Here is a 26,145-nt window from a genome sequence, read left to right on the forward strand (position 1 = left end):
ATGGCTGTGTGCTTGATTTTATACACCTGTCAGCAATGAGTGTGGCTGAAATAGCCGAATACACTAATTTGAAGGGGTGTCCACATACTTCTGTAAATATAGTGCATTCGGAAAGTATTCAGACACATTGACTTTTTCCAAATTTTGTTACGTTACAGCCTTATTCTAAAATTAATGAAATAGTTTTTTTCCCTAATCAATCTACACACAATAACCCATAATGATAAAGCAAAAACAGGTTTTTAGATCAGTACTTTGATCAGTACTTTTGCAAATAAGTACTCAGTACTTTGTTGAAGCACCTTTGGCAGCGATTACAGCCTCCAGTCTTCTTGGGTATGACGCTACAAGCTTGGCACACCTGTATTTGGGGAGTTTCTCCCATTCTTCTCTGCAGATCCTCTCAAGCTCTGTCAGGTTGGATGGAGAGCGTTGCTGCACAGCTATTTTCAGGTCTCTCCAGACATGTTCTATTGGGGTGAAGTCAGGCTCTGGCTGGGCCACAAGGACATTCAGAGACTTGTCCCAAAGCCACTCCTGCGTTGTCTTGGCAGTGTGCTTAGGGTCGTTGTCCTGTTTAGAAGGTGAACCTTAGCCCCAGTCGGAGGTCCTGATCACTGAAGCAGGTTTTCATCAAGGATCTCTCTGTACTTTGCTCCGTTCATCTTTCTATCGATCCTAAATAGTCTCAAAGTCCCTGCCGCTTTCTGAAAAACATCCCCACAGCATGATGCTGCCACCACCATGCTTCACCGTAGGGATGGTGCCAAGTTTCCTCCAGAGGTGACGCTTGGCATTCAGGCCAAAGAGTTCAATCTTGGTTTCATCAGACCAGAGAATCTTGTTTCTCATGGGCTGAGAGTCTTTAGGTGACTTTAGGCAAACTCCAAGCGGGCTGTCATGTGCCTTTTACTGAGGAGTGACTTCCGTCTGGCCACTCTAACATAAAGGCCTGATTGGTGGAGTGCTGCAGAGATGGTTGTCCTTTTGGAAGGTTCTCCCATCTCCACAGAGGAACTCTAGTGCTTTGTCAGAGTGACCATCAGGTTCTTGGTCACCTCCCTGACCAAGGCCCTTCTCATAACAAAATGTGGAGAAAGTAAGGAGTCTGAATACTTTCCGAAGGCACTGTACAGTGTAGTAAAGATGGGGAAGGGGGAGTCAAAGGGCAATAGGCCGGATTCTAACCCATGCTGACTGACATATGTGTGCCGGGTTTAGCGGCTGTAACCGCTGGACAACACAGGCACTGAGGCCTCCAATAATGTATTGTGCCTGTTTCTTGCCATAAACATATAATAAAATAATTGATCTAAAAAAAAAAGTATTTTCCCTAACGAAGAATACATCTACCCCCTAAAAATACAAATATGTCCATTTTATTATAATTCACATAAGAATTCACACAAGACGCGCTGTAGCCTTTACGTAGCCTGCACGTATTCTACACAGGCTACTTGAACTGGAGTCTAAGGTACAATGTAGGTACGGTACTGCATTTTATACAAACACAGCTTCCAGCTGCCCTCTGGCGCCGATTCTAAATATTTCTTCAGATATTCAAATCCTCCTGCAACGAAACGGGTCAAATGTAAGATCCGACATCTGTAAACTATAAAATGCACCAAGACAAAACTACTAAATGCACCGCAACGAAACTATAAAGCGGACCACAGCCTGACTGCAAAGCGGACCACAGCCTGACTGCAAAGCGGACCACAGCCTGACTGCAAAGCGGACCACAGCCTGACTGCAAAGCGGACCACAACCAAATTACAAAAACGCACCTCAAACAAATTACAAAATGGGGCCTCCCGGGTGGCGCAGTGGTCTAGGGCACTGCATCGCAGTGCTAACTGCGCCACCAGAGTCTCTGGGTTTGCGCCCAGGCTCTGTCGCAGCCGGCCGCGACCGGGAGGTCCGTGGGGCGACGCACAATTGGGCTAGCGTCGTCCGGGTTAGGGAGGGTTTGGCCGGTAGGGATATCCTTGTCTCATCGCGCTCCAGCGACTCCTGTGGCGGGCGGGGCGCAGTGCGCGCTAACCAAGGGGGCCAGGTGCACGGTGTTTCCTCCGACACATTGGTGCGGCTGGCTTCCGGGTTGGAGGCGCGCTGTGTTAAAGAAGCAGTGCGGCTTGGTTGGGTTGTGCTTCGGAGGACGCATGGCTTTCGACCTTCGTCTCTCCCGAGCCCGTACGGGAGTTGTAGCGATGAGACAAGATAGTAATTACTAGCGATTGGATACCACGAAAATTGGGGAGAAAAGGGGATAAAATTTAAAAAAAAATATAATAATAAATAAATTTAAAAAACAAATTACAAAAACGCACCACAACCAAATGACAAAACACACTATGGACCTATCATATAGCACACTGCAATGCCATCACAAAATTCCCCAGGCCATAAAAAAAACAAAAAACGCACAAAACATTCAAAACTTTAGTTGCAAAAAGATATGATGATTTTGAGGAAAATCACATTTTTATAACATTATGGAAGTTTACTATCCACTCCATAAGAAACCCTTTTGTATAACCAACAACAGGTAGACAACACATAAACAAATCATTATAAAGGTCATTGATTACAATTAATGATGTCTTTCTGGTTTAAGATGTTATAATTGGTATTGTGAAATGTATATGATCAACAACTCATAACTTCATAGAGCAGTGTTTCCCAAACTCGGTCCTCAGGACCCCACCTGGGTGCACGTTTAGTTTTCCCCCCTAACGCTACACAGCTGATTCAAATAACCAAAGCGTTGGTTATTAATGAGTTGGTTATTTGAATCAGCTGTGTAGTGTTAGGGGGAAACAACATGCACCCCTTGGGGTCCTGAGGACCCGAATTTGGGAAACACTAAAACAGAGAATATGAAGTATAGAATGCGTACAGTAAAGACACATACTGTATAGTTGTGTCAGCATGTAACTCATCACAATAAACGGCTTACAGTACAGAACTGTACATACCCGATGCATGAGTGCCTTCGAGAGGAGGGGTTGCTATGGACAGCCTTCCTGGGGAAGCGAGAGTCTTTGTTCATCATTGTGGTGGGTATTTCACGGAGATGTAACAGCCTTGAGATGACAGGGGATGAACAGAATGGAATGCAACATCTCTGTGGACTAAGACTTCTCCAGCTTGTCTGAAATGACCGTTCTTTCTGGGGTGAATGTCCAATGTTTCTTGGTACTGTTCGGTCACAAACTAAGCATGGTACACCTTGTGAGAACAATCAGTCCACAAAAGCAGAACAAAGTGAAATCTACTGCATCTAGTAGAGACACAAGTAGGATGCATTCAAGTTCAGCGCTGTCAATAACAGGTCTTCATGCAAACATTTGGGCTGGTGTGTGTTTCATACAATTCCAAAGAAGAAAAAAAGTTTTATGATAACGTAGTGGCCTTCATTGAAAAGCAGTGCAAAATCCAGAGATCAGAAAGTATGCTCAATTCAGCCGCTAAAGTTCTACAGCATCTGGTCCCTGCAGTGGGGATATGTCCATGTGTTTGAAAAAACTGATGAAGTTCACCCAACTCTGTGTAAACCCACCTAAAAAGGCAAAGAGTGATGTCTGTTAGGAGCCCACCTCAGAAAGCATATCAGTTTACCAACTAGGAGACGGGGGCCAAATCATATCAAATTAAATTGCGGCTCATATCAGCTGTCAGCGAAGATCTGGAGCTAATTCCTTGCTTGTTTTCTTTTCTGCTCACCAGCAAGGAGCCTTCCTCGAATTCCTAAATAGGAAACAGCGGACTTAATCTTCCCAATGGTCGGAGGACTGACGGGGTAAAGAATCCTCCAAAAAGGGGCCAAACTTTTCTCTTTTTCCAAAAGCTGCCTTAAAACGTGATACAGCGCAGTTCTAGACCCCAGGAGTTGCTTCTTTCTTTGTTCAAATGAAGGATCGAACCACTTTATTCCCAGTGGGGGAAAAAGAGAGAGAGAAGGGGGAAATCTGGTTTTATAATCCCATCAGATGCTCCCTGGAGTGTGCAGTCTCCTCAACCGTCCATATCAGACTCTCCTCTCTTCTCTCCTGAGACTGCTGGGACTTAACTCTGGCCTGGAGAAACAAACAACAACACTAACCCCCCAGAGGGAGAGAGAGTGAGAGAGAGAGTGAGAGAGAGAGTGAGAGAGAGAGTGAGAGAGAGAGAGAGAGAATAGAGAGAGAGAGAATAGAGAGAATAGAGAGAGAGAGAACAGAGAGAGAGAATAGAGAGAGAGGGTCATAAGATGAGAATTTGAAGCAGTCTGAATGGTACTGGGGGCTGGGTGGTACTGCTGAAGCCTACAGGGACTCGGCCAGTGAAGGGGGAGGGCAGGAAGAGTGGGCTTTTTTCTATATCCAGATGCAGGGTTCCAGTGCAGTCCCCAGATGGTTGTCCTATGAATAATAATGCCTCATCTGCTACCGTATAGCTCCGCTACAGGACTGACCAGCTTCCAAACCAGGCAGCAGCAACTCACCCCGGTCTGTAGCTCAATAAAACTGTGTGTTGTTAAAAATCCAATAGATAACGGGAGGGGGAGGTGTCATGGACATGGAGTACTGTCTGAGCGATTAAATTAACACCTTCTCTAAAATGCGGTTGATAGCTTCTAGCGCCCTTGGTTTGGCCAGTATGAACGGTGTTAGATGTGACCATAAGTTCATAAGTGTTCATCTCTCCCCTCTTCATATGCCCTTCAATATGCCCTTGTTTGTGAGTTTTCAAGTTATTCATATTAAAACAGGCTGCATTGCTTGCTGTTTGGGGTTTTAGGCTGGGTTTCTGTACAGCACTTCAAGATATTAGCTGATGTACGAAGGGCTATATAAAATAAACTTGATTAATATTGTTTATGCTCATGCATACTCTGTGGCGCAGTAAAATCATTTTCACATGAAACTAATATATCCTGCAGTTGGTTTTCAGCCAAGGACGCTATATACAAATAGTATGGAGGCTATATATACATGCTGTATCGAGAGCTTGAGGCTTTAAGGTTCTATCTGCAAAAAGATGATTCTGAGATAATTGGCTTGAATGGTGTATTCTTTTGAACTTATGAATTGGTTTATTCAGAGTACTATTTTGGTAGAGAACATTGAATAGAAACAAGGATATGTCAATTACAACAACAACAAAAAATGATGCGTGGTGCCCAGAGTCACTAAGAACTAAAGTCATGGAAATACATCACGCTAACAGTCCAAGCACAAGACAGAGGCAAAAATATGCATCTACAATACGTAACATAGCGGCCTCTGGTGGAAATAAGAGGCATTACATTGTTTCATTTTCTGTCCAATTTCTAAAACAAGTGACGCTTTAGATCCATAACATGATTCAAATATTGTCCCTTATGTTGTTCATAACCGCAACACGATGCAAAGAAAAGCGCTCCAAATCCTTGCACAACAGACCCAGAGCCTTGCTTTTTTATAAACAGACTAGTGGGCTAATGTTGTTGGGCTAATGTTGTTTTCAAGACAAATGTCTGGTGACCAGAACCCAGAATGAAAACTATACCCAAAAACAAAGGGTGACCTGAGCACAATCAGTGTGAAAAGGAGAAGGAGGTGGGTGTTGTCCCTGTGTCATGTCTGTTGAGGGTCATTCAGGCGGTAAATCAACTGCAGGAGAGTACAATCACTTGGAGGCACTTGAGAGTGAACTTTACGTCCGATAATGTCGGATGGCACTTAACAAACTCAAGACTAGACAAACAACAGCACGAAACATACAGTAGCATATGATTGAATTGTGTTGCTAATGAAACAAGCACCAATACTATGAAAAAAGAAGGCATCACTCATCACCTGACTCCGTCAAATAAATTGTTCTAGGAACGAGTGTTAGGTGCACTATTTCCATTCATTTTTCAGAAAATTATATTTTTCTTACAGACTTATACCAAAGATGGAGGATACATGAAGATGTCTTACTCAGGCCGTTTACCATCATTTTTAAAAAGCTAACTTCCGGTCTGCTTAAAACATTGGCTCTCCCATAGGTACCACTGCGATAGCAGCTGGGTCTGGTCTGCTTAGTTTATTGACTGTATATGAATCGTAAAAAATGAGGGGAGTGGGATGTCTCGCTTCCTGTTCTTCCTGTCTCAGCTCACACAGGACTTTTATGAGGGGAAGTGCTTGTCAGTTCAGCCACTTTTCTAAGCCAATCAACATAACACACAATGACAACAAAATATTATATTACACTGAAAGGAACTACTGTGGTTTCCTCCAACATTTCCCTCAAACTGAAACATTTATCGTCTTTGACGGGAAAATAACATCTCCTTGCCTGATAAACTTAAGCTGCCTGTCTGTACATGTTTTCCCAACAGACTCCCAGTTTGTTTAATTACTCCCCTTTCCCAGCCATCCTGCTATAACTCAACTCCAACAGTTTGTTTCATTGTCGCTGTTAGGGGCACTACATTTTTTAGGGGCTCAGGCCTTTTACAAGGCTCGGTCCCTTTCAAAATGGCCCCTCTTTCTAATATTTCGAGTAGTTTTAAACAGACCAATTTCCATGAAATGGATAGGTCTGACATAAACCATAAAGATTGAGTGCTTTTCTTTGGTTTATATCACACAGACTCACATACAGGACCATTAGGAGTAACGTTTAAATGCCAGAGCAAAATGATCCCACCAATAAACATTTATAGAGATGTATGAACCTGTAAACACTTTTTTTGGTTTATTGGAAAAGTATTTTCAAATGCCTTGCACCAATGGCTTGTTTTTCAAGGTTGCTGAAACTAACTTGCCTACAATGATTCAGAGGCACCTCTTAACAGTCCTATGTTTTCACTTCTTGTCTCTTCGTTTAAGTGAGTATGTGTGTGTGTGTGTGTGTGTGTGTGTGTGTGTGTGTGTGTGTGTGTGTGTGTGTGTGTGTGTGTGTGTGTGTGTGTGTGTGTGTAATGTTGATGAGTGCATCTGCTTTTCCAGACAATTTTCCACAACTGGTCATTCCCCTAAAGTGCACTTTGCACAAGCAAAACATGTTGTATAAACTGGAAACACCGAACCCCACCAGACAGACAGCGTCACAAACACACAAGAAAAAACCCAGGGTGTGTTTTGCTGTCTGAAAAAACTCTCCTCCCAGACAAAATATTTGTTTTGCTCCCAGGCAATTAAGGTTAAGTGCTCTTTCATCAGCCCTACTGCTCCTGCTCCGTCTCCACAAACACAGTAAATATTTGATTTGCATAAATATCATGGGTTATGACTAGTGGTAGTGACTAGTGGGTCAAGGATGTGCCCCTTTTTTTAAATGTTCTCCTAAAATGGCATACCCAAATCTAACTGCCTGTAGCTCAGGAAACGAAGCAAGGATATGCATATTCCTGATACCATTTGAAAGGAAACACTTTGAAGTTTGTGGAAATGTTAAATTAATGTAGGAGAATATAACACATTAGATCTGGTGAAAGATAATACAAAGAAAAAAACATGCGTTTTTTTTGTACTTTTTTGAACCATCATCTTTGAAATGCAAGAGAAAGTCCGTAATGTATTATTCCAGCCCAGGCGCAATTTAGATTTTGTCCGCTAGATGGCTGTATTATGTGCAAAGCTTTACACTGATCCAATGAAGCATTGCATTTCTGTTCAAAATGTTGTATCAAGACTGCCCAAATGTGCCTAATTGGTTTATTAATACATTTTCAAGTGCAATCCCCTCAAACAACAGCATGGTACTCTTTCATTGTAATATCTACTGTAAATTGGTCAGTGCAGTTAGATTAACAAGAATTTAAGCTTCCTGCCAATATCAGATATGTCTATGTCCTGGGAAATGTTCTTGTTACATACAACCTCATGCTAATCACATTAGCCTACGTTAGCTCAACCGTCCCGCGGGGGACCCACCGATCCTGTAGAGGTTTTAAACTAATATTACCTGTGTGGCTCAGTTGGTTGAGCAAGGCGCTTGCAACGCCAGGGTTGTGGATTCGTTTCTTACGGGGGGGCCAGTATAATATTTTTTTTATGAAACATGTATGTGCTCACTACTGTAAGTTGGTCTGGATAAGACTACCATTCAATAATCCTACCATTCAACTAATACTACCATTCAACTACCAGAGCAGAAAAGGTGATGAACACACAACAAAAAGCCATCTAGCCAAGAAACACCTATGTATCTGACAATCCATAGGAATATGAGGATACTAGACTCAACATCAAATAGAGTCTAAAACTTAGACCTAACCAGGTATTACAAGTTTGTCATCAGGGAACCCATGTTCAGACTGTATACTGTCATTTCATATAAAACTCTGCAGTCTGACAATTGTAACAAATCTTCAGTAAATTTGTATTGTATGTTGTAGACTTAATGCACATTTATGTAAATTTATTTTTCTCCTCAGCAGAGCACCTACTGAGTAAGCATTTGGCAGACCAACTAAATACCAACCAAATTCCCATTACTTGGGAGTAGGACTTAATGCTCTGAGAATATCATAAACACCTCATCTAATTATTCTTGTTAGTCCACATGAAAAACAAAGACGTATGGAGAATAAAAAAGGAATGAGATGCAATGTTTAAGTTAGTTTTAACAGCGGTCAAGTAGGCTACTGTGGCTATTTGACCATAATGTAGGTCTACCAGAGTGACATACCATTCACAACAATGGAGAAAATGCATCCCATAACATATTTTAAGATGGAAATAGCTGTTCTATCATTCAGCCTACATTAGCAGCTGATGTGTGGTGTTCAATGTAGGCCTACATGCAGGTCTTGAACCTGTTTATCCACTTATCCTTCAGACAAAGAGGTGACAGAAAATGTTGTTGTGTTGTTTGATGCAAGAAACCACTTTACAAAACAAAAAGCATTATTATTTCCATACCATTATTACAGAGAATCAGACCAATTAGGCTTCCCTCTGCCTATTGGCTACTTAGCTTATTCAAGCCTGTCTCAAAATACAACACTGCCCCTTTTAAGACCAAAATAAAACGGTTCTTTGCCTGACTCTGATGTCTAGAAATGCACACATTTTGTGCTTTTGTGCAATTACTCCCCCACTGCTGACTACAAATGATCTATAACTGGGCTAATAACTCAATAACTAGCAAACAATATGAACAAATGTACAAAAGTCACTAAATGTAGCTCTTGCTTTGATCTTAAAACAAGCGCATCTACTCACGACCGCTCATACTGTAAACATAGTCCAGTACAAAGTGAATGGCTTGATCCATATATGGCAATGGTCTATTTGCATATAGGCCTACTAAAGCTCTGGTTATGGCACACAGGTCTGTGTAGAGTACGGGCCTGAGTCGTATCCTACTCTGTGTTCTGCCTACACCAAAATCTCTTGGCATCGTTAGTTTTGCATACTAAGTCTTGCATATCTCGTTCTGTTTCGGTATATAGCATTGAAATTGGCTAATAGTGCGTTGATTCGATCACAATTCCCACAGTAAAGGGAAACGTTGATAGTGTTAACTAACAGGGAAAACTCGTTAGTGAAATTGAGTGAAATTCAATCTGAGTGAAATTCAATCTCGTATTTTCTGCGCATGCTGATATTTCTTCTGCGTGGCAGTCCCGGGAAGCTCCACACGCAGCTTAGAGGGAACATTGATGAGATGTATTTACTTCTTAAAGGGAACAAAGCTTTTATACACCTCCTCTGTAATATTTAATATTAATCTGTTATTACAACAACTCCAGTGTACGGAGAGAAGGACCTTGTAAAACCATTTCTTAAGAGCTCCTTTAAGAATCCATTTGTTTTTCTTCAAATTAACTGTTGCCTCGTGGAAAACAACACAACAGAGAAAGAAGGCTTCATATGAGTTAGACCACCTGAGGCCAGCCGATAGAAGAGATTCTGCTCCTCTACAACAAAGGCATCTATTCAAGCACACCACAAGCCAGTACTTTCAAAAGTTATTGTTAGCCACCGTATATAAAACCCTCACTGCTGACTTAACTTCAAATCACCTTTAAAAAGGCCACGAAAACCTTTTTTCTACCAGCTTTGAAAGTTTGCCCTCTAAACACAACAGGGTAAGTCATGCAGCCCTAAGGGACCCCGAGACTGGAAAAGACAGGCATAGAACACAGTAAGGTCTCTACCTGGGAGTGTAGGCCAAAGTGTAGCGCCTCTGTAGACTGATGCTCCGGTTCATCAGCAGCTTCCTGAAGAGCATCGGGGAGTTTCGGGGTGACCCACGGGGGGAGTCGCGTGGGGAGATTTTAGGGGATATGCCTGGCGACCTGGGCTTGAGTTGGATGACCGGAAGCCTGCTGACCAGCTGCTCCTCAGATTGCTCTTCGGACCGTTCCTCCTCAGAGCATGCTTCACTCATGTCGTCAGTCGCTTGGTCCTGGTTCCCGCTGTCCCTTTGTCCTGGCTTGGCTACGCTTTCCTGGTGACTCTGATCAACATTGAAGCTTGACCGGTCCTATCCTCCTCTCACAAAACTGACTGGTCAGGTCAGCATGGAGGTCAGTATACCTGGACTTATCACTCCATTAGTCAGGGATACAACTCATACTGACTCTAGTGGGTGCTCTCGAAAGTGCTCTGAGAGAACGTGAAAAAGCTGGACAGCTCTCTATCTGACCATGTCCGTTATTTCCAAACAGCCCTGTCTCTCTCCAAAGGTCATAGTCGTGGTTAATGGACTAAAATATTATTACAGTGCAATCCCTTCCCCTGCCTGCCCAGGCTTTTGTTTACATAACTGCTAGGCTTTCCCTCCCTTCCGTCTAAATATGGACGCCTGATTTAAAGTGAGCAAGAGGCATGACAGATCTGCCCCCTCCCCCTCCTCTCACCAGAGCCTAGTGCTGGTCCACTTCAAACTATGCTCTATAATAACTTCCTCTCTCAAGTCCTCAGAGTATAAACACTAAACCTGCTCAACTTAGCATTACTCCGGTCTAAGTCCCAGTCCTATTGTTTGTGACGTCCAAAAAATGTGCTTCAAGAAGTCCGTATGGCTTTCACATGCTCACAAGTCTACCAGGAAAAGTCACATGAAGGACCCCGACTATAAAAAACCAGGGTAGATAAAGTTATAAAGAGCATGGACTCTGTCACGATGGTTCTCTATCTGTGGCTGGGGGGCTCACTTCCTTGGGCGGGTTTGTTTATCAGGAGAATAAAATAAAAGGTTTTCCTGCAATCTTACGACTTGCAGCTGAGCACCGGGCTCCCCAGAATAACCTAGGAGTCAGAACATTTGACGCAGGAGAAACCTATGACAGCCAGCCTGGTAGAGACTTTAACAGTGTTACCTTTTAAAACGGCCTCTTTTGGTTCTCTCCCAACTGTCAAATAGAGTGTCCTTATTAAAGAACACCAATCATTAACAATGGGATGGTGGTGAGAATAACCCCTTTGGGACTAACACTCACAACTTTCAAACAACCGCAAACAACCACCTCAGGGTAAATGTCTGAACAAACCTCTTGTTCCAAAGTAAGAGTAACATTTCAAAGCATCCTTCGACAGATCACTAAGGTTTGTTTTAATAAAAGATTAAATACAGCTCAATTTAAATGCTTTTGTTGCATAAAAAGGCCTTGTTTTTTCAGCTGAAGTTTATTTAGATTTATAGATTTTTGCTTTAGAAAGAAAGCAGCACCTCATGCTTGTTCCCCGTGAGAACAAGCATGAGGGCGATGACTGGAGATATTAGCAGTTAGGTCAACATAAAGGCTATAAAATAGCCACAACACATCTATTCAAGAGTACAACACTCTTTAAACACAATTCTAAAGGTTTGACATTCACAGGATTGATAACATTATGTTTGGAGTCCAATGAACTGTATCGAACTGTATACTGTAATAGTTTGAGAGTGTATCGGCTACCAACCCAGTCACATATGGTCACAATGAGAAGCGTTTAAAGACCATGAGCCACTGTTGTCAATGCTACCTTATACTGCAATACGACCTGGCGCCCCCTATCGGCTTGTTATATCATCTTCCATTACCCAGCCCTTTCATACTACGAATTTTACATTGTGTTACAAAATAATCCAACTAGAATTGAATTCAAACCACAGCAGACAGGAATAGACCATTCATGTCTGCGGCATAACAAAAAAGTTAAATTCATGTTGGTGGAAAAACAAAGACAGCTCTTCCTACCCTTCTCAAATGCTTGGCTGATAACAAGGAGATAAAACTGACCATGAAACAGGAATGTCTTCATTCCTCTTCTCTTCAAAAAAACAACAACAACCACAGAGCACAGAGGGGGAAGATGTTAGCACAATGTTACTGCTGGTCCAATCAGAAGGCTCCTGAACCAGGAAGTAACCCCCCCCCCCCCCCCCCCCCCCACACACACACACACACACAGAGACACACACAGTATTTCACGTGTTCCCAAGAGAGATAGATGCCCAAGTAGTCATTAGTGAATCTTGTGATCTTTGATAAATCAGTGAAAACTATCATATGGGTTTTGTCTGCTGTTGTATTATTGAGATACAATTTACATGACTGTAGTTTTAGTTGAGCTGTTATAGGTCATTATCGGGGGAAATTTGTTTCCATTTAGGGAGGAAGACATGACAAGCATGAAGTTGACAGTCAAGCTTACCAGACCTTCAACAGAGCCACACACAGCTTTTAATTATTCGATTATATGTATTAATGTATATGTTCATATTGCATCCAATCAGATATGCTAGTGGGAATGTGCAGGACTTGTATTGGGACCCTTTTACTATTTCAAAGTATCAAAGTATTTTTGATGTATTTTTAGGTTGAGGCAAGCATTACAGGAAAGAGATAGATAGCACTACCCCAACTGCGAGGCTCTAAATCCACAACCCCCCCTTCATCATCTAACTTTCCCACTCGCCCTACACCACACCACAGGGAGGAGAGGAATGGAAGGGATCAGCTATCCAAACAAACCACAGGACTAACAAGGACATAGGGGTAAAAAGATACATTGGTTTGGAATTGAGCCCAAGAGCAAAAAAAACATGGATAGCAGCTAGTGATGGTTTCCAGGCTCCTAGTGGCCTGGAGGTTGAGTGAGGAGACGGGCTGCTCTGGCTCTGCGCTCTTCCTGACGTCCTGGGTGGAGTTTCGGCGGGACAGAGGGGGGAGTTGCAGCCTCCCAGAGAAGAGCCTTTTGACCGCACAGGTGAAGTCAGGCTTTACGATGGGACCCATGGAGGCCTCTGAATATGAATTTTCTTTATGCAGGTAAAACATTTTGCCACTGTCCCTGGATGGGAGTGAAAAACACGTTAGAATAATAGCAGTGTCCACCTAAGGCCTGAGAGGTTTTCTTTTTAGTTTTTATTTAACTCCTTATTTTACCAGGTAAGTTGACTGAACACATTCTCCATTTACAGCAATGACCTGGGGAATAGTTACATGGGAGAGGACCCGTCAAATAGAGAATTCTTCGGTTGTGACTTTGTGGACAAAACTTCAATCTGACTGTGTATTAAAATTTGGTGTTTGTCCATAAGTCAAGAGAAATATGCCTACATCTTAATGCCAAAATGTAAAAGACATTGCCTCAATGTCAAATATGACCATCTCAGAAATTACAATGGTGCATAGGATATTTCCTGATACATCCCCTATGTGTGATAAATGTCAGGCTGCGCAGGGTACACTACGCCACTGCTTTGCCCTATGCTCTAGCTTGTATGGTTATTGGTGTGGAATTTTTAGGATCCTCTCTGAAGTTCTGGACACTTCAATAGACCCAGACCCGCTTCTGATAATCCTGGGAGTGTCTGATTCACTAAACGGATTAACCAACCCCCAAAAGCAACTCATCTCTTACAGTCTCATTTCGGCAAAAAAAATTATCTTGTTGTTTTGGAAAAGGAGGAGCGCCCTCTACCAAATTATGGCTCAGCAAATTGGCAAACACTGTACACTTAGAAAGAATTAGATATATTCTGAACAATAAATTATCAACATTTGATCAAATCTGGCAGCCTTTCCTCTCTTACTTGGACCAGTCGGCGCTGTGAATTTGTACATTTTAACCCACTCTCAATTGTAATATTTTAATCTACCTTTGGGCAGCATGTGCTTGCCCCACCACCTGAGCAGTCAGGAGGGGAATAAGGGGGGGGATAAAGGGGGGGAAGAAGTGGGGGAGGGATAAGTGGGGGGTGACATCTACCCTCTTTCTTTCTACCTGTCCTTGTTCTGTATGTCTTGTATTATTTGTTTTGTACCCAGAACTCTGGGTCTTGTTGTTTCTGTCTGCTCTTTTATGTTTAGATAAGAATTGCATACTTGTCTTTTATACCTATACACCATTCTTGTGTGTGTTCAATAAAAAATATTTGAATGAGAAATTACAATGGAACCTATGAATAAAATAGTTTTCCATGTCCATATTTTTATATATATATTTTAGTTTTTACCCCCAATTTCGTGGTATCCAATTGGTAGTTAGTCTTGTCTCATCATTGCAACTCCTGTAAGCTGCACTGCCCACTTAACCCGGAAGCCAGCCGCACCAATGTGTCAGAGGAAACACCATACACCTGGTGACCATGTCAATGTGCATGCTCCCGGCCCACCACATGAGTCGTTAGAGCGCGATGGGACAAGGACATCCCGGACAACTGTGCGCCTCCCCACGAATCTCCCGTTTGTGACTGGCTGCGACAGAACCTGGACTCGAACCAGGATCTCTAGTGACACAGCTAGCAACTACGATGACCACTGTACCACTCGGGAGGGCCTTCCATTTTCAAACGGTGCCAGTGCCACAACATAAATAAAAACACATCTGAATGTATTTAGGAGGGTGAGAGAGAATGGGTGTGTGGATGCATGGGGTATATGTTGGGCAGGAATTAATAAGAATGGATGAGTAAGTTGAAGGATGGATGGATAGATGGGTGTAAGGTTGGAGGTTGGAACCAGCTTGGCTTGGGTGGGTAAGAATGGGCAAGGATGGGAAATAATGGGCAAGGATGGGAAATAATGGGCAAGGATGGGAAATAATGGGCAAGGATGGGAAATAATGGGCAAGGATTGGAGGTTGGGACTGAAATAATGATAACAGGAAAAATAAAAAAGATTAACTCATGATCTACAGCAATCCATTAAGTGGACCACCAAAAAGATACGCATACTCATCCCTAGAATCTTTTCACGTGTCTGTTTTCTAAGGATGTAGCTCAGAACATTAACAACTTGATAGTTAAGAACACTATAACAACATGGAAGAAAATTAAACGGATTCCAAAATAACCAATATCCCTCCCTAAAAACACATCTCTATGGAACAATCCTTGGACAGCTTTTCAGAATTCACTGATAAATTGGTCTACATTGAAAACTAAAGGCGTATAAACTGTAAATGACTTGGTAATAGGAAATGCATTGGACTGACCCATGTAGATATTTTCAAATACATGCAACTTCAAAGTTTTATATCAAGACATTTCAATCAAATCTTTTGGACATCAGAGTAATCCTGAGGGAATCCTATTTGAATCAGAAAAGGATGTTCATATGATATGTAAGATACATTGCCTTCAGAAGTATTCCTACCCCTTGACTTATTCCACATTTTGTTCAATTAGAGCCTGAATTCAAAATGGATTAAATATATTTTATTTCTTACCTATCTACACACAATACCCCATAATGACAAAGTGAAAACATGTTTTTAGAAATGTTTGCCAACTTAATGAAAATGAAATACAGAAATATACAATTTACGTTCAGTGCCATGACAAATTATTTGCCCCCTTTCTGGTCCCCTATTTTTGCATATTTTTGATACTGAATGTTATCAGATCTTCAACCAAAACCTAATATTAGAAAAAGGCAACGTGAGTTTACAAAAAACAAAATATACTTACTTTATTTACTTAATTAACAAAAGTATACAACACCCAGTTCCCCTGTTTGAAAAGGTATTTGCCCTCTTACACTCAATAACTGGTTGTGCCACCTTTAGCTGCAATGACTCCAACAAAATGCTTCCTGTAGTTTTTGATCAGTCTTTCACATCGCTGTGGAGGAACTTTGGCCCACTCTTGCGTGCAAAATTGCTTTAACTCAGTGACATTTGTGGATTTTCAAGCATGAACTGCAAGTCCTGTCACAACATCGAGATTGAGATTAAGACTGGACTTTGACTTGGTCATTCCAAAACTTCAAATGTGTTGCTTTTGAACCATTTTCATGTAGACTTGATTGTGTGTTTTGGACAATTGCCTTGCTGCATGACCCATCTGTGCTTCAAGCTCACAGAGGGAAGGCCTTACATTTTCCTGTAGAATTCTCTGACACAGAGCAGAATTCATGGTTCCTTCTATTAAAAGGCAAGTCGTCCAGGTCCTGAGGCAGCAAAGCATCCCCAAACCATCACACTACCACCACCATGCTGACCGTTGGTATGAGGTTCTTACTGTGGAATGCAGTGTTTGGTTTTTGCCAGACATGATTTACAAAAACATAATTCCACTTTGATATGATGGGGTATTGTATGAAGGCCAGTGACAAAACATCTCAATTTAATCCATTTTTAAATGCAGGCTGTAACATAACAAAACGTGGAAAAAGTCAAGGGGTGTGAATACTTTCTGAAGGCGCTTTATACAAAACCTTGCAGAGAGCCTATCTAACTGACAGTCTCTTAGAAACAAATATAAACTATTGGAAACAAAGCTTGAAAACAACTAATATTGGCACAAGATGGAGGTAATGTTGGAACATAACTAACGAACTAACAAAAATGTACACTTAATCCAGCATAAACTAATGTGTACAATTTATTACACAAGAAACAAAATTCACAAATTCTACAGCACAACGGCAGAGTCTTAAATGTAAAACTAACAATGACTCAATAATCCATGCCTTGTGGTAGTGCAATGTAAATGTACATTTAATCCTTCTGTCTGCATATTTCAAGACATGGCGTATGAGGGTTCAGTGAGATACTGTCACGACTTCGACCGAGGCAGGCTCTCCTTCCCGTTCGGGTGGCGTTCGGCGGTCGTCGTCACCGGCCTATTAGCTGCCACTGATCCTTTTCTCCCCCTCCCTATGTGTTTATTGGGCGCACCTGTTTTGTATGAGGGTTAATTAGTTGGGCTTATTTAATCAGCCGGCATACACGTTTCTTTGTGCGGGATTGTTTGTATGTAAGTTGGTGTTGGTTTTGTGCTTCATGTTTCTGGACATTATTCATTCCCCACGTGTCTGGGGTAGTTTATTAGTGTACACCCAGTGTGTTAGTAGGGTGGCCTAGTTTGTCCGTGTTCATTAAAGAGCATTTGTTTTGCAATTGCTGCTCCTGCGCTTTTTCCTTCACACTCCGACACCCAGGCTTTACAGAATCCCGCACCCACCCTGACCTATGGAGTCAGCAGGAGCAGCGGCCAACCCTCTCCCATCGATGGAGGAACGGGTGCTCCATCATACCACCGTTCTCCACCGTATTGGAACAGCGATGGATTCGATGATGGAGCGAATGGACAGATGGGAGAGGAGTGGTCTCCTCTCTCCACCTTCGGCTCCTCCAGCCCAGGACTCTCCATCCCTCGGCTCCAGCGCTCTCCGTCTGACACTCCCGAGGGATTATGATGGATCGGCGGCAGGGTGCCAGGGGTTCTCCAGGGGTGGTCAAAGGAGTGTTCTGGAAGGTGTTTGGGAGTTTCCATCGGTGCCACGTCGGTGGAAAGTCCAGACCAGGGTTCCACGGTGTACATTCCCCCCGAGTATGCCGATTTGGCAATCGCTTTCAGTAAAAAGAAAGCGACTAAATTACCACCTTATCGACCGGGAAGGGATTGTGCGATAGATCTCCAGGTAGACGCTGCGCTTCCCAAGAGTCACGTGTACCCATTGTCCCAAGAGGAGACGGTGGCTATGGAGACATATGTCACTGAGTCTCTGGGACAGGGGTACATTCGGTCCTCCATCTCACCCGCCTCCTCGAGTTTCTTTTTTGTGAAGAAAAAGGAGGGAGGTTTGCGTCCGTGTATTGATTATAGAGGTCTAAATACCATCACCGTGGGGTTTAGTTACCCACTACCTCTCATTGCTACGGCAATGGAATCATTTCACGGAGCGCAGTTCTTCACAAAATTGGATCTCAGGAGCGCGTATAGTCTGGTGCGTATTCGGAAAGGAGACGAGTGGAAAACCGCATTTAGTACCACATCGGGCCATTATGAGTACTGCGTCATGCCGTATGGGTTAAAGAATGCTCCAGCCGTTTTCCAATCCTTTGTAGACGATATTCTCAGGGACCTGCACGGGCAGGGAGTGGTTGTTTATATCGATGACATTCTGATCTACTCAGCCACTTACGCCGCGCATGTGTCTCTGGTACGCAAGGTGCTTGGTAGACTGCTGGAGCATGACCTATATGTCAAGGCTGAGAAGTGTGTGTTCTCCAAACGAGCCGTCTCTTTTCTGGGTTATCGCATTTCCACCTCGGGCGTGGTGGTAGGGAGTGACCGCATTAAGGCCGTGCGTAATTGTCCGACTCCGACCACGGTAAAGGAGGTGCAGCGGTTTTTGGGTTTTGCCAACTACTACCGGAGGTTTATCCGGGGTTTTGGCCAGGTGGCAGCTCCTATTACCTCACTGCTGAAGGGGGGTCCGGTGCGTTTGCAGTGGTCAGCAAAAGCGGACGGAGCTTTCAACAGGTTGAAGGCGCTGTTCACGGATGCGCCCGTGTTGGCACATCCGGATCCCTCTCTAGCATTCATAGTGGAGGTGGACGCGTCCGAGGCTGGGGTAGGTGCCGTGCTATCACAGCGCTCTGGTACGCCACCAAAACTCCACCCCTGTGCTTTCTTCTCGAAGAAACTCAGCCCAGCGGAGCGTAACTATGATGTGGGGGACCGGGAGTTGTTAGCAGTGGTCAGTGCCCTGAAGGTGTGGAGACACTGGCTTGAGGGGGCTAAGCACCCTTTTCTCATCTGGACCGACCACCAGAATCTGGAGTATATTCGGGCAGCTAGGAGACTGAATCCACGTCAAGCAAGGTGGGCCATGTTCTTTACCCGATTCCAGTTTACCTTAACGTATAGACCGGGCTCCCAGAACGTAAAGGCGGATGCACTGTCCCGTTTTTACGACTCGGACGATCGGCCCACCGAACCCACTCCCATCCTTCCCGCCTCTAGGCTGATAGCACCAGTGGTGTGGGAAGTGGACTCGGACATCGAGCGGGCGTTACGGGCGGAACCCGCTCCTCCTCAGTGTCCGGTGGGGCGGAAATACGTGCCACTTGGTGTTCGGGACAAATTGATTCGGTGGGCTCACGTTCTACCCTCCTCGGGTCACCCTGGGGTGAAGAGGACAGTGGGGAGCCTTCGGGGGAGGTATTGGTGGCCTACCTTGGCGAGAGACGTTAGGGTTTATGTTTCCTCCTGTTCGGTATGCGCCCAGAGTAAGGCTCCTAGGCACCTTCCTAGAGGGAAGTTACAACCCCTCCCCGTTCCACAACGGCCTTGGTCGCACCTGTCCGTAGATTTTCTGACCGATCTTCCCCCGTCTCAGGGGAACACTACGGTACTGGTGATTGTGGATCGGTTCTCGAAGTCCTGTCGTCTCCTCCCGTTGCCCGGTATTCCTACAGCCCTACAGACTGCGGAGGCATTATTCACCCACGTCTTCCGGCACTACGGGGTGCCGGAGGACATTGTTTCTGATCGGGGCCCCCAATTCACGTCCCGAGTATGGAGGGCGTTTATGGAGCGTTTGGGGGTCTCGGTCAGCCTTACCTCCGGTTATCACCCTGAGAGTAATGGGCAGGTGGAGAGAGTGAACCAGGAGGTGGGTAGGTTTCTGCGGTCGTATTGCCAGGACCGGCCAGGGGAGTGGGCGAGATACATTCCCTGGGCCGAAATGGCCCAGAACTCACTACGCCACTCCTCTACTAACGTGTCCCCCTTTCAGTGTGTATTGGGGTACCAGCCGGTCCTGGCACCATGGCATCCGAGCCAGACCGAGGCTCCTGCGGTGGAGGAATGGGTGCAGCGCTCCAAGGAGACATGGAGAGCCGTCCAGGAATCACTTCAACAAGCTAGTGGACGGCAGAAGAGGAGTGCTGACCGCCACCGCAGTGAGGCCCCCGTGTTTGTACCGGGGGACAGGGTCTGGCTCTCGACCCGAAACCTGCCCCTCCGCTTGCCCTGCCGGAAGCTGGGTCCGCAGTGTGTAGGGCCCTTCAAAGTCCTGAGGAGAATAAACGAGGTGTGTTATCGATTACAACTCCCTTCCTATTATCGTATTAACCCCTCGTTTCATGTGTCTCTCCTCAGGCCGGTGGTAGCTGGTCCCCTGCAGGACGGTGAGGTACCGGAGGTCCCTCCTCCCCCTTTGGACATCGAGGGGACCCCGGCGTACAAGATACGGGCCATTCTGGACTCGAGACGCCGGGTGAGGGGCCTGCAGTACCTCGTGGACTGGGAGGGGTACGGTCCGGAGGAGAGGTGCTGGGTACCGGTGGGGGACATTTTGGATCCGTCTATGCTGAGGGATTTCCATCGCCTCCATCCGGATCGCCCTGCACCTCGTCCTCCGGGTCGACCTCGAGGCCGGTGTCGGCGCGCTGCGGGAGCCGCGCGTCAGAGGGGGGGTACTGTCACGACTTCGACCGAGGCAGGCTCTCCTTCCCGTTCGGGTGGCGTTCGGCGGTCGTTGTCACCGGCCTATTAGCTGCCACTGATCCTTTTCTCCCCCTCCCTATGTGTTTATTGGGCGCACCTGTTTTGTATGAGGGTTAATTAGTTGGGCTTATTTAATCAGCCGGCATACACGTTTCTTTGTGCGGGATTGTTTGTATGTAAGTTGGTGTTGGTTTTGTGCTTCATGTTTCTGGACATTATTCATTCCCCACGTGTCTGGGGTAGTTTATTAGTGTACACCCAGTGTGTTAGTAGGGTGGCCTAGTTTGTCCGTGTTCATTAAAGAGCATTTGTTTTGCAATTGCTGCTCCTGCGCTTTTTCCTTCACACTCCGACACCCAGGCTTTACAGATACCAGATGGGTTGGACGATACATTTCTCGTCATTCATCTTGAAAAAAACGTATACTTAAACTGGAAATCAACCAATCCTCCATCTTTAACACAATGGAAAGGTTAAATGCTTTATTTCTTTAGAAATGTAAAAACAGATATCTCTAGTTTAAACTGACAGATTTTGCTGGGGATTTTTTTGCTATGTAATTTAGATTGATGCACTGGTGCGTCAATCAACTCTAGGAGGATAAATTATTATCTAAATGTTGAACATGCGTGGGTGACAAAGAGAAACAAAATGGTGCAGTTTGAGGCCATGTGGCAGAGAGTGATACTGAAGCTGTGGGTGTGAACAGGTGGGTCTGGGCAGGGGTGCTGTGGGTGTGAACAGGTTGGTCTGGGCAGGGGTGATGTGGGTGTGAACAGGTTGGTCTGGGCAGGGGTGATGTGGGTGTGAACAGGTGGGTCTGGGCAGGGGTGCTGTGGGTGTGAACAGGTTGGTCTGGGCAGGGGTGATGTGGGTGTGAACAGGTGGGCTGTGGATGTGAACAGGTGGGTCTGGGCAGGGGTGCTGTGGATGTGAACAGGTGGGTCTGGGCAGGGGTGATGTGGGTGTGAACAGGTGGGTCTGGGCAGGGGTGATGTGGGTGTTTGTGTGCGTCTGTATGTTGTCATTTGTATGTGTATGTTTTGTATTGTAATTTTTTTTATACTTACAAAAATAATCATGTTTATTATATTTCAAAATACATTCAAAACAAATGTATTCCTTTACTCCACTATTTGACAAGAGTGGAAATAGACCTAACAAATCTATAGAATAGGCCTACCTAATATTATTACATTCATTGGACTAACAATATGCTGTCCAGGAACAACTGACTCAGTAGATGTAGTATGATAAAGGAATAACAATACATTGGAAATATGTTACCTCTGTTGAGCTGAAAAACCTTGATGGGGAGTTGCTCTTCACACTTCCCACAGGTCCTACACTATGAGCCAAGCTGACAAACAGTCCCAAGGAAATTATTTAAGTACCATGTTTTAGATCAGGAATCATCAACTAGATTCAGCCACGGGCCAATTTTTTTCTTGAGTGAATGGTTAAGGGGCCAGAACATAATTATAAATAAATTAAACGACAAATTGACCGCAAGAAGTCCCGACATATACAATATTTCACTAAAGCATAATCATTGCAAACCTTGCTTTCATTTGTATATGGTCACATAGGCCTAAGGTAGGTTACATTTTCCTATTAGGCCTACTGTAGGTTATATTTCTCTATTAGGTCTACTGTAGGTTATATTTCTCTATTAGGCCTACTGTAGGTTACATTTCTCTATTAGGTCTACTGTAGGTTATATTTCTCTATTAGGTCTACTGTAGGTTATATTTCTCTATTAGGCCTACTGTAGGTTATATTTCTCTATTAGGCCTACTGTAGGTTATATTTCTCTATTAGGCCTACTGTAGGTTATATTTCTCTATTAGGCCTACTGTAGGTTATATTTCTCTATTAGGTCTACTGTAGGTTATATTTCTCTATTAGGTCTACTGTAGGTTATATTTCTCTATTAGGCCTACTGTAGGTTATATTTCTCTATTAGGCCTACTGTAGGTTATATTTCTCTATTAGGCCTACTGTAGGTTATATTTCTCTATTAGGTCTACTGTAGGTTATATTTCTCTATTAGGCCTACTGTAGGTTATATTTCTCTATTAGGCCTACTGTAGGTTATATTTCTCTATTAGGTCTACTGTAGGTTATATTTCTCTATTAGGTCTACTGTAGGTTACATTTCTCTATTAGGCCTACTGTAGGTTATATTTCTCTATTAGCCCTACTGTAGGTTATATTTCTCTATTAGGTCTACTGTAGGTTATATTTCTCTATTAGGTCTACTGTAGGTTATATTTCTCTATTAGGCCTACTGTAGGTTATATTTCTCTATTAGGCCTACAGTAGGTTATATTTCTCTATTAGGCCTACTGTAGGTTATATTTCTCTATTAGGCCTATGCTTTGGAATACTTTGATCATGGCCCTTAATATGGAGTTGGTCCCTTTGCTGCTACAACAGCCTCCACTCTTCTGGGAAGGCTTTCCACTAGATGTTGGAACATTGCTGCGGGAACTTGCTTCCATTCATACACAAGCATTAGTGAGGTCGGGCACTGATATTGGGCGATTAGGCTTAGCTCGCAGTCGGCGTTCCAATTCATCCCAAGGGTGTTCGATGGGGTTAAAACCTCTAACGAGTCACAAACCCGGATCCGGGATCCCCCCCATCAAAAAAGCTGACTAGCATAGCCTAGCCTTAAGCCACAGGGATATCATATAATAAAATGTTCATGAAATCACAAGTCCAAGACACCAAATGAAAGATACACATCTTGTGAATCCAGCCATCATTTCTGATTTTTAAAATGTTTTACAGGGAAGACACAATATGTATTTCTATTAGCTAACCACCATAGCAAAAGACACAACTTTTTTTTCCCACCATTTTTTTCCTGCATAGGTAGCTATCACAAATTCGACCAAATAAAGATATAAATAGTCACTAACCAAGAAACAACTTCATCAGATGACAGTCTGATAACATATTTATTGTATAGCATATGTTTTGTTCGAAAAATGTGCATATTTCAGGTATAAATCATAGTTTTACATTGCAGCCACCATCACAACTCTCACCAAAGCAACTAGAATAACTACAGAGACCAACGTGAATTACCTAAATACTCATCATAAAACATTTATGAAAAATACACAGCGTACAGCAAATGAAAGACAAAGATCTTGTGAATCCAGCCAATATTTCAGATTCTTTAAGTGTTTTACAGCGAAAACACAATTTAGCATTATATTAGCTTACTACAATAGCCAACCACACAGCAGCATTGATTCATGAATGTTAGCGATAGCGAATAAACCAGCAAAAGATATTAAATTTTTCACTAACCTTCTCAAAACTTCATCAGATGACAGTCCTATAACATCATATTACACAATACATATATTGTTTGTTCGAAAATGTGCATATTTAGCGGCACAAATCGTGGTTATACAATGAGAATAGTAGCCAAGCTGCCAACAAAATGTCGGGAGAAATCTTGGGAGAGGCACCTAATCTAATCAATAACTAATCATAAACTTGACTAAAAAATACAGGTTGGACAGCAAATGAAAGATACATTAATTCTTAATGCAACCGCTGTGTTAGATTTTTAAAATTAACGTTACTACGACATACAGCGTGCGTTAAAGCGAGACCGCACCGAAATTAATGGCGGAATAGTAGTGTAACATTTTTCAACAGAACAACGAATTAACATCATAAATAGTTCTTACTTTTTGATGAGCTTCCATCAGAATCTTGTGCAAGTGGTCCTTTGTCCAGAATCATCGTTGCTCGGTTGTAGATTGTCGTCTTCAACTTAGGAATTAGCAGCAAACATTAGCTATGTGGCCCAGACGTGTCCAACTCTTCATAACGCAGCACAAAGAAATATCCGAAAATCGCAATATACTGATATAAACTGATATAACTCGGTTTAAAATAACTACATTATGATGTCTTTAACACCTATATCGAATAAAATCAGAGCCGGATATATCTAAGGCCTATAACGAGAGCTTTTCAGAATGCCATCCTGAGGTCTGTCTTGCGCCATGACGAACGTTGAAAAGAGTGCACCCCACGTTCCAAGAGCCTTTATATGGCCTCAGATCTGCCTAGCAACCCCATTCCAATTCTCACTGCTTACTGACATCTAGGGGAAATCGTATGCAGTGCATGTCGACTCATAGATTACATGCAAATTAATAAACTGACCCTGGAACAGAGTGCCCGATTTCAGATTTCTCACTTCCTGACAGGAAGTTAGCTGCAACTTGAGTTCTGTTTTACTCACAGATATAATTCAAACGGTTTTAGAAACTAGAGAGTGTTTTCTATCCAATAGTAATAATAATATGCATATTGTACGAGCAATAATTGAGTACGAGGCAGTTTAATTTGGGAACGAATTTTTACAAAGTGAAAACAGCGCCCCCATATTGACAAGAAGGTCAGGGCTCTGTGCAGGCCAGTCAAGTTCTTCCACACCGATCTCGACAATCCATTTCTGAATGGACCTCGCTTTGTGCACGGGGGCATTGTCATGCTGAAACCAAAAAGGGCTTCCCCCAAACTGTTGCCACAAAGTTGGAAGCACAGAATCATCTAGAATGTCATTGCATGCTGTAGCGTTAAGACTTCCCTTTACTGGAACTAAGGAGCCTGAAACATGAAAAACAGTCCCAGACCATTATTCCTCCTCCACCAAACTTTACAGTTGGCACTATGTGTTCGGGCAGGTAGCGTTCTCCTAGCATCCGCCAAACGGTGAAGCTTGATTCATCACTCCAGAGAATGATTTCCACTGCTCCAGAGTCCAATGGCGGCGAGCTATACACCACTCCAGTCGACGCTTGCCATTGCACATGGTGATCTTAGGCTTGTGTGCGGCTGCTCAGCCATGGAAACCCATTTCATGAAGCTCCAGACGAACAGTTCTTGTGCTGACGTTGCTTCCAGAGGCAGTTTGGAACTCGGTAGTGAGTGTTGCATCTGAGGACAGACGATTTTTACACGCTATGCGCTTCAGCACTCGGCGGTCCCGTTCTGTGAGTTTGTGTGACCTACCACTTCGCAGCTGAGCCATTGCTGCTCCTAGATGTTTCCACTTCACAACAACAGCACTTACAGTTTTACCGGGGCAGCTCTAGCAGGGCAAAACATTTACGAACTGACTTGTTGGAAAGGTGGCATCCTATGACGGTGCCACTTTGAAAGTCACTGAGCTCTTCAGTAAGGCCATTCTACTACCAATGTTTGTCTATGGATATTGCATGGTGTGTGCTTGACTTTATACACCTGTCGGCGACGGGTGTGGTTGAAATAGCCCGAATCCACAAATTTGTATATATAGTGTGTATATATTGCATATTATTTGGGGCTCAGAAAACTTGGTCGGCCAAATAAATTAAACCGCAGGTGCCGCCAGTTGTGGAACATTGTTTTTGATCATGTCATAGATAGATGTTTCATAATACCCTTAAGACATTTGGCTGAACTGGCCTTTTGCACTCCACAACC

At 43.6% G+C, this 26,145-nt stretch overlaps 1 protein-coding gene across 1 annotated transcript in view; it reads right to left on the reverse strand.

Annotated features, from left to right (window-relative positions):
* Positions 1-10,646, reverse strand: part of LOC120020480 (cAMP-specific 3',5'-cyclic phosphodiesterase 4D-like) — a 105,549-nt gene extending 94,903 nt beyond the window's left edge. Inside the window, exon 1 of the mRNA XM_038964180.1 lies at positions 10,124-10,646. Within this exon, the coding sequence (XP_038820108.1) occupies positions 10,124-10,356 (233 nt within the window). The 5' untranslated portion in view covers positions 10,357-10,646. The remainder of the gene's footprint in view (positions 1-10,123) is intronic.
* Positions 10,647-26,145: the final 15,499 nt, after the last annotated feature.

This window comes from Salvelinus namaycush, chromosome 25 (genome assembly GCF_016432855.1).
Source record: "Salvelinus namaycush isolate Seneca chromosome 25, SaNama_1.0, whole genome shotgun sequence".
In the NCBI taxonomy this organism is placed as follows: domain Eukaryota; kingdom Metazoa; phylum Chordata; class Actinopteri; order Salmoniformes; family Salmonidae; genus Salvelinus; species Salvelinus namaycush.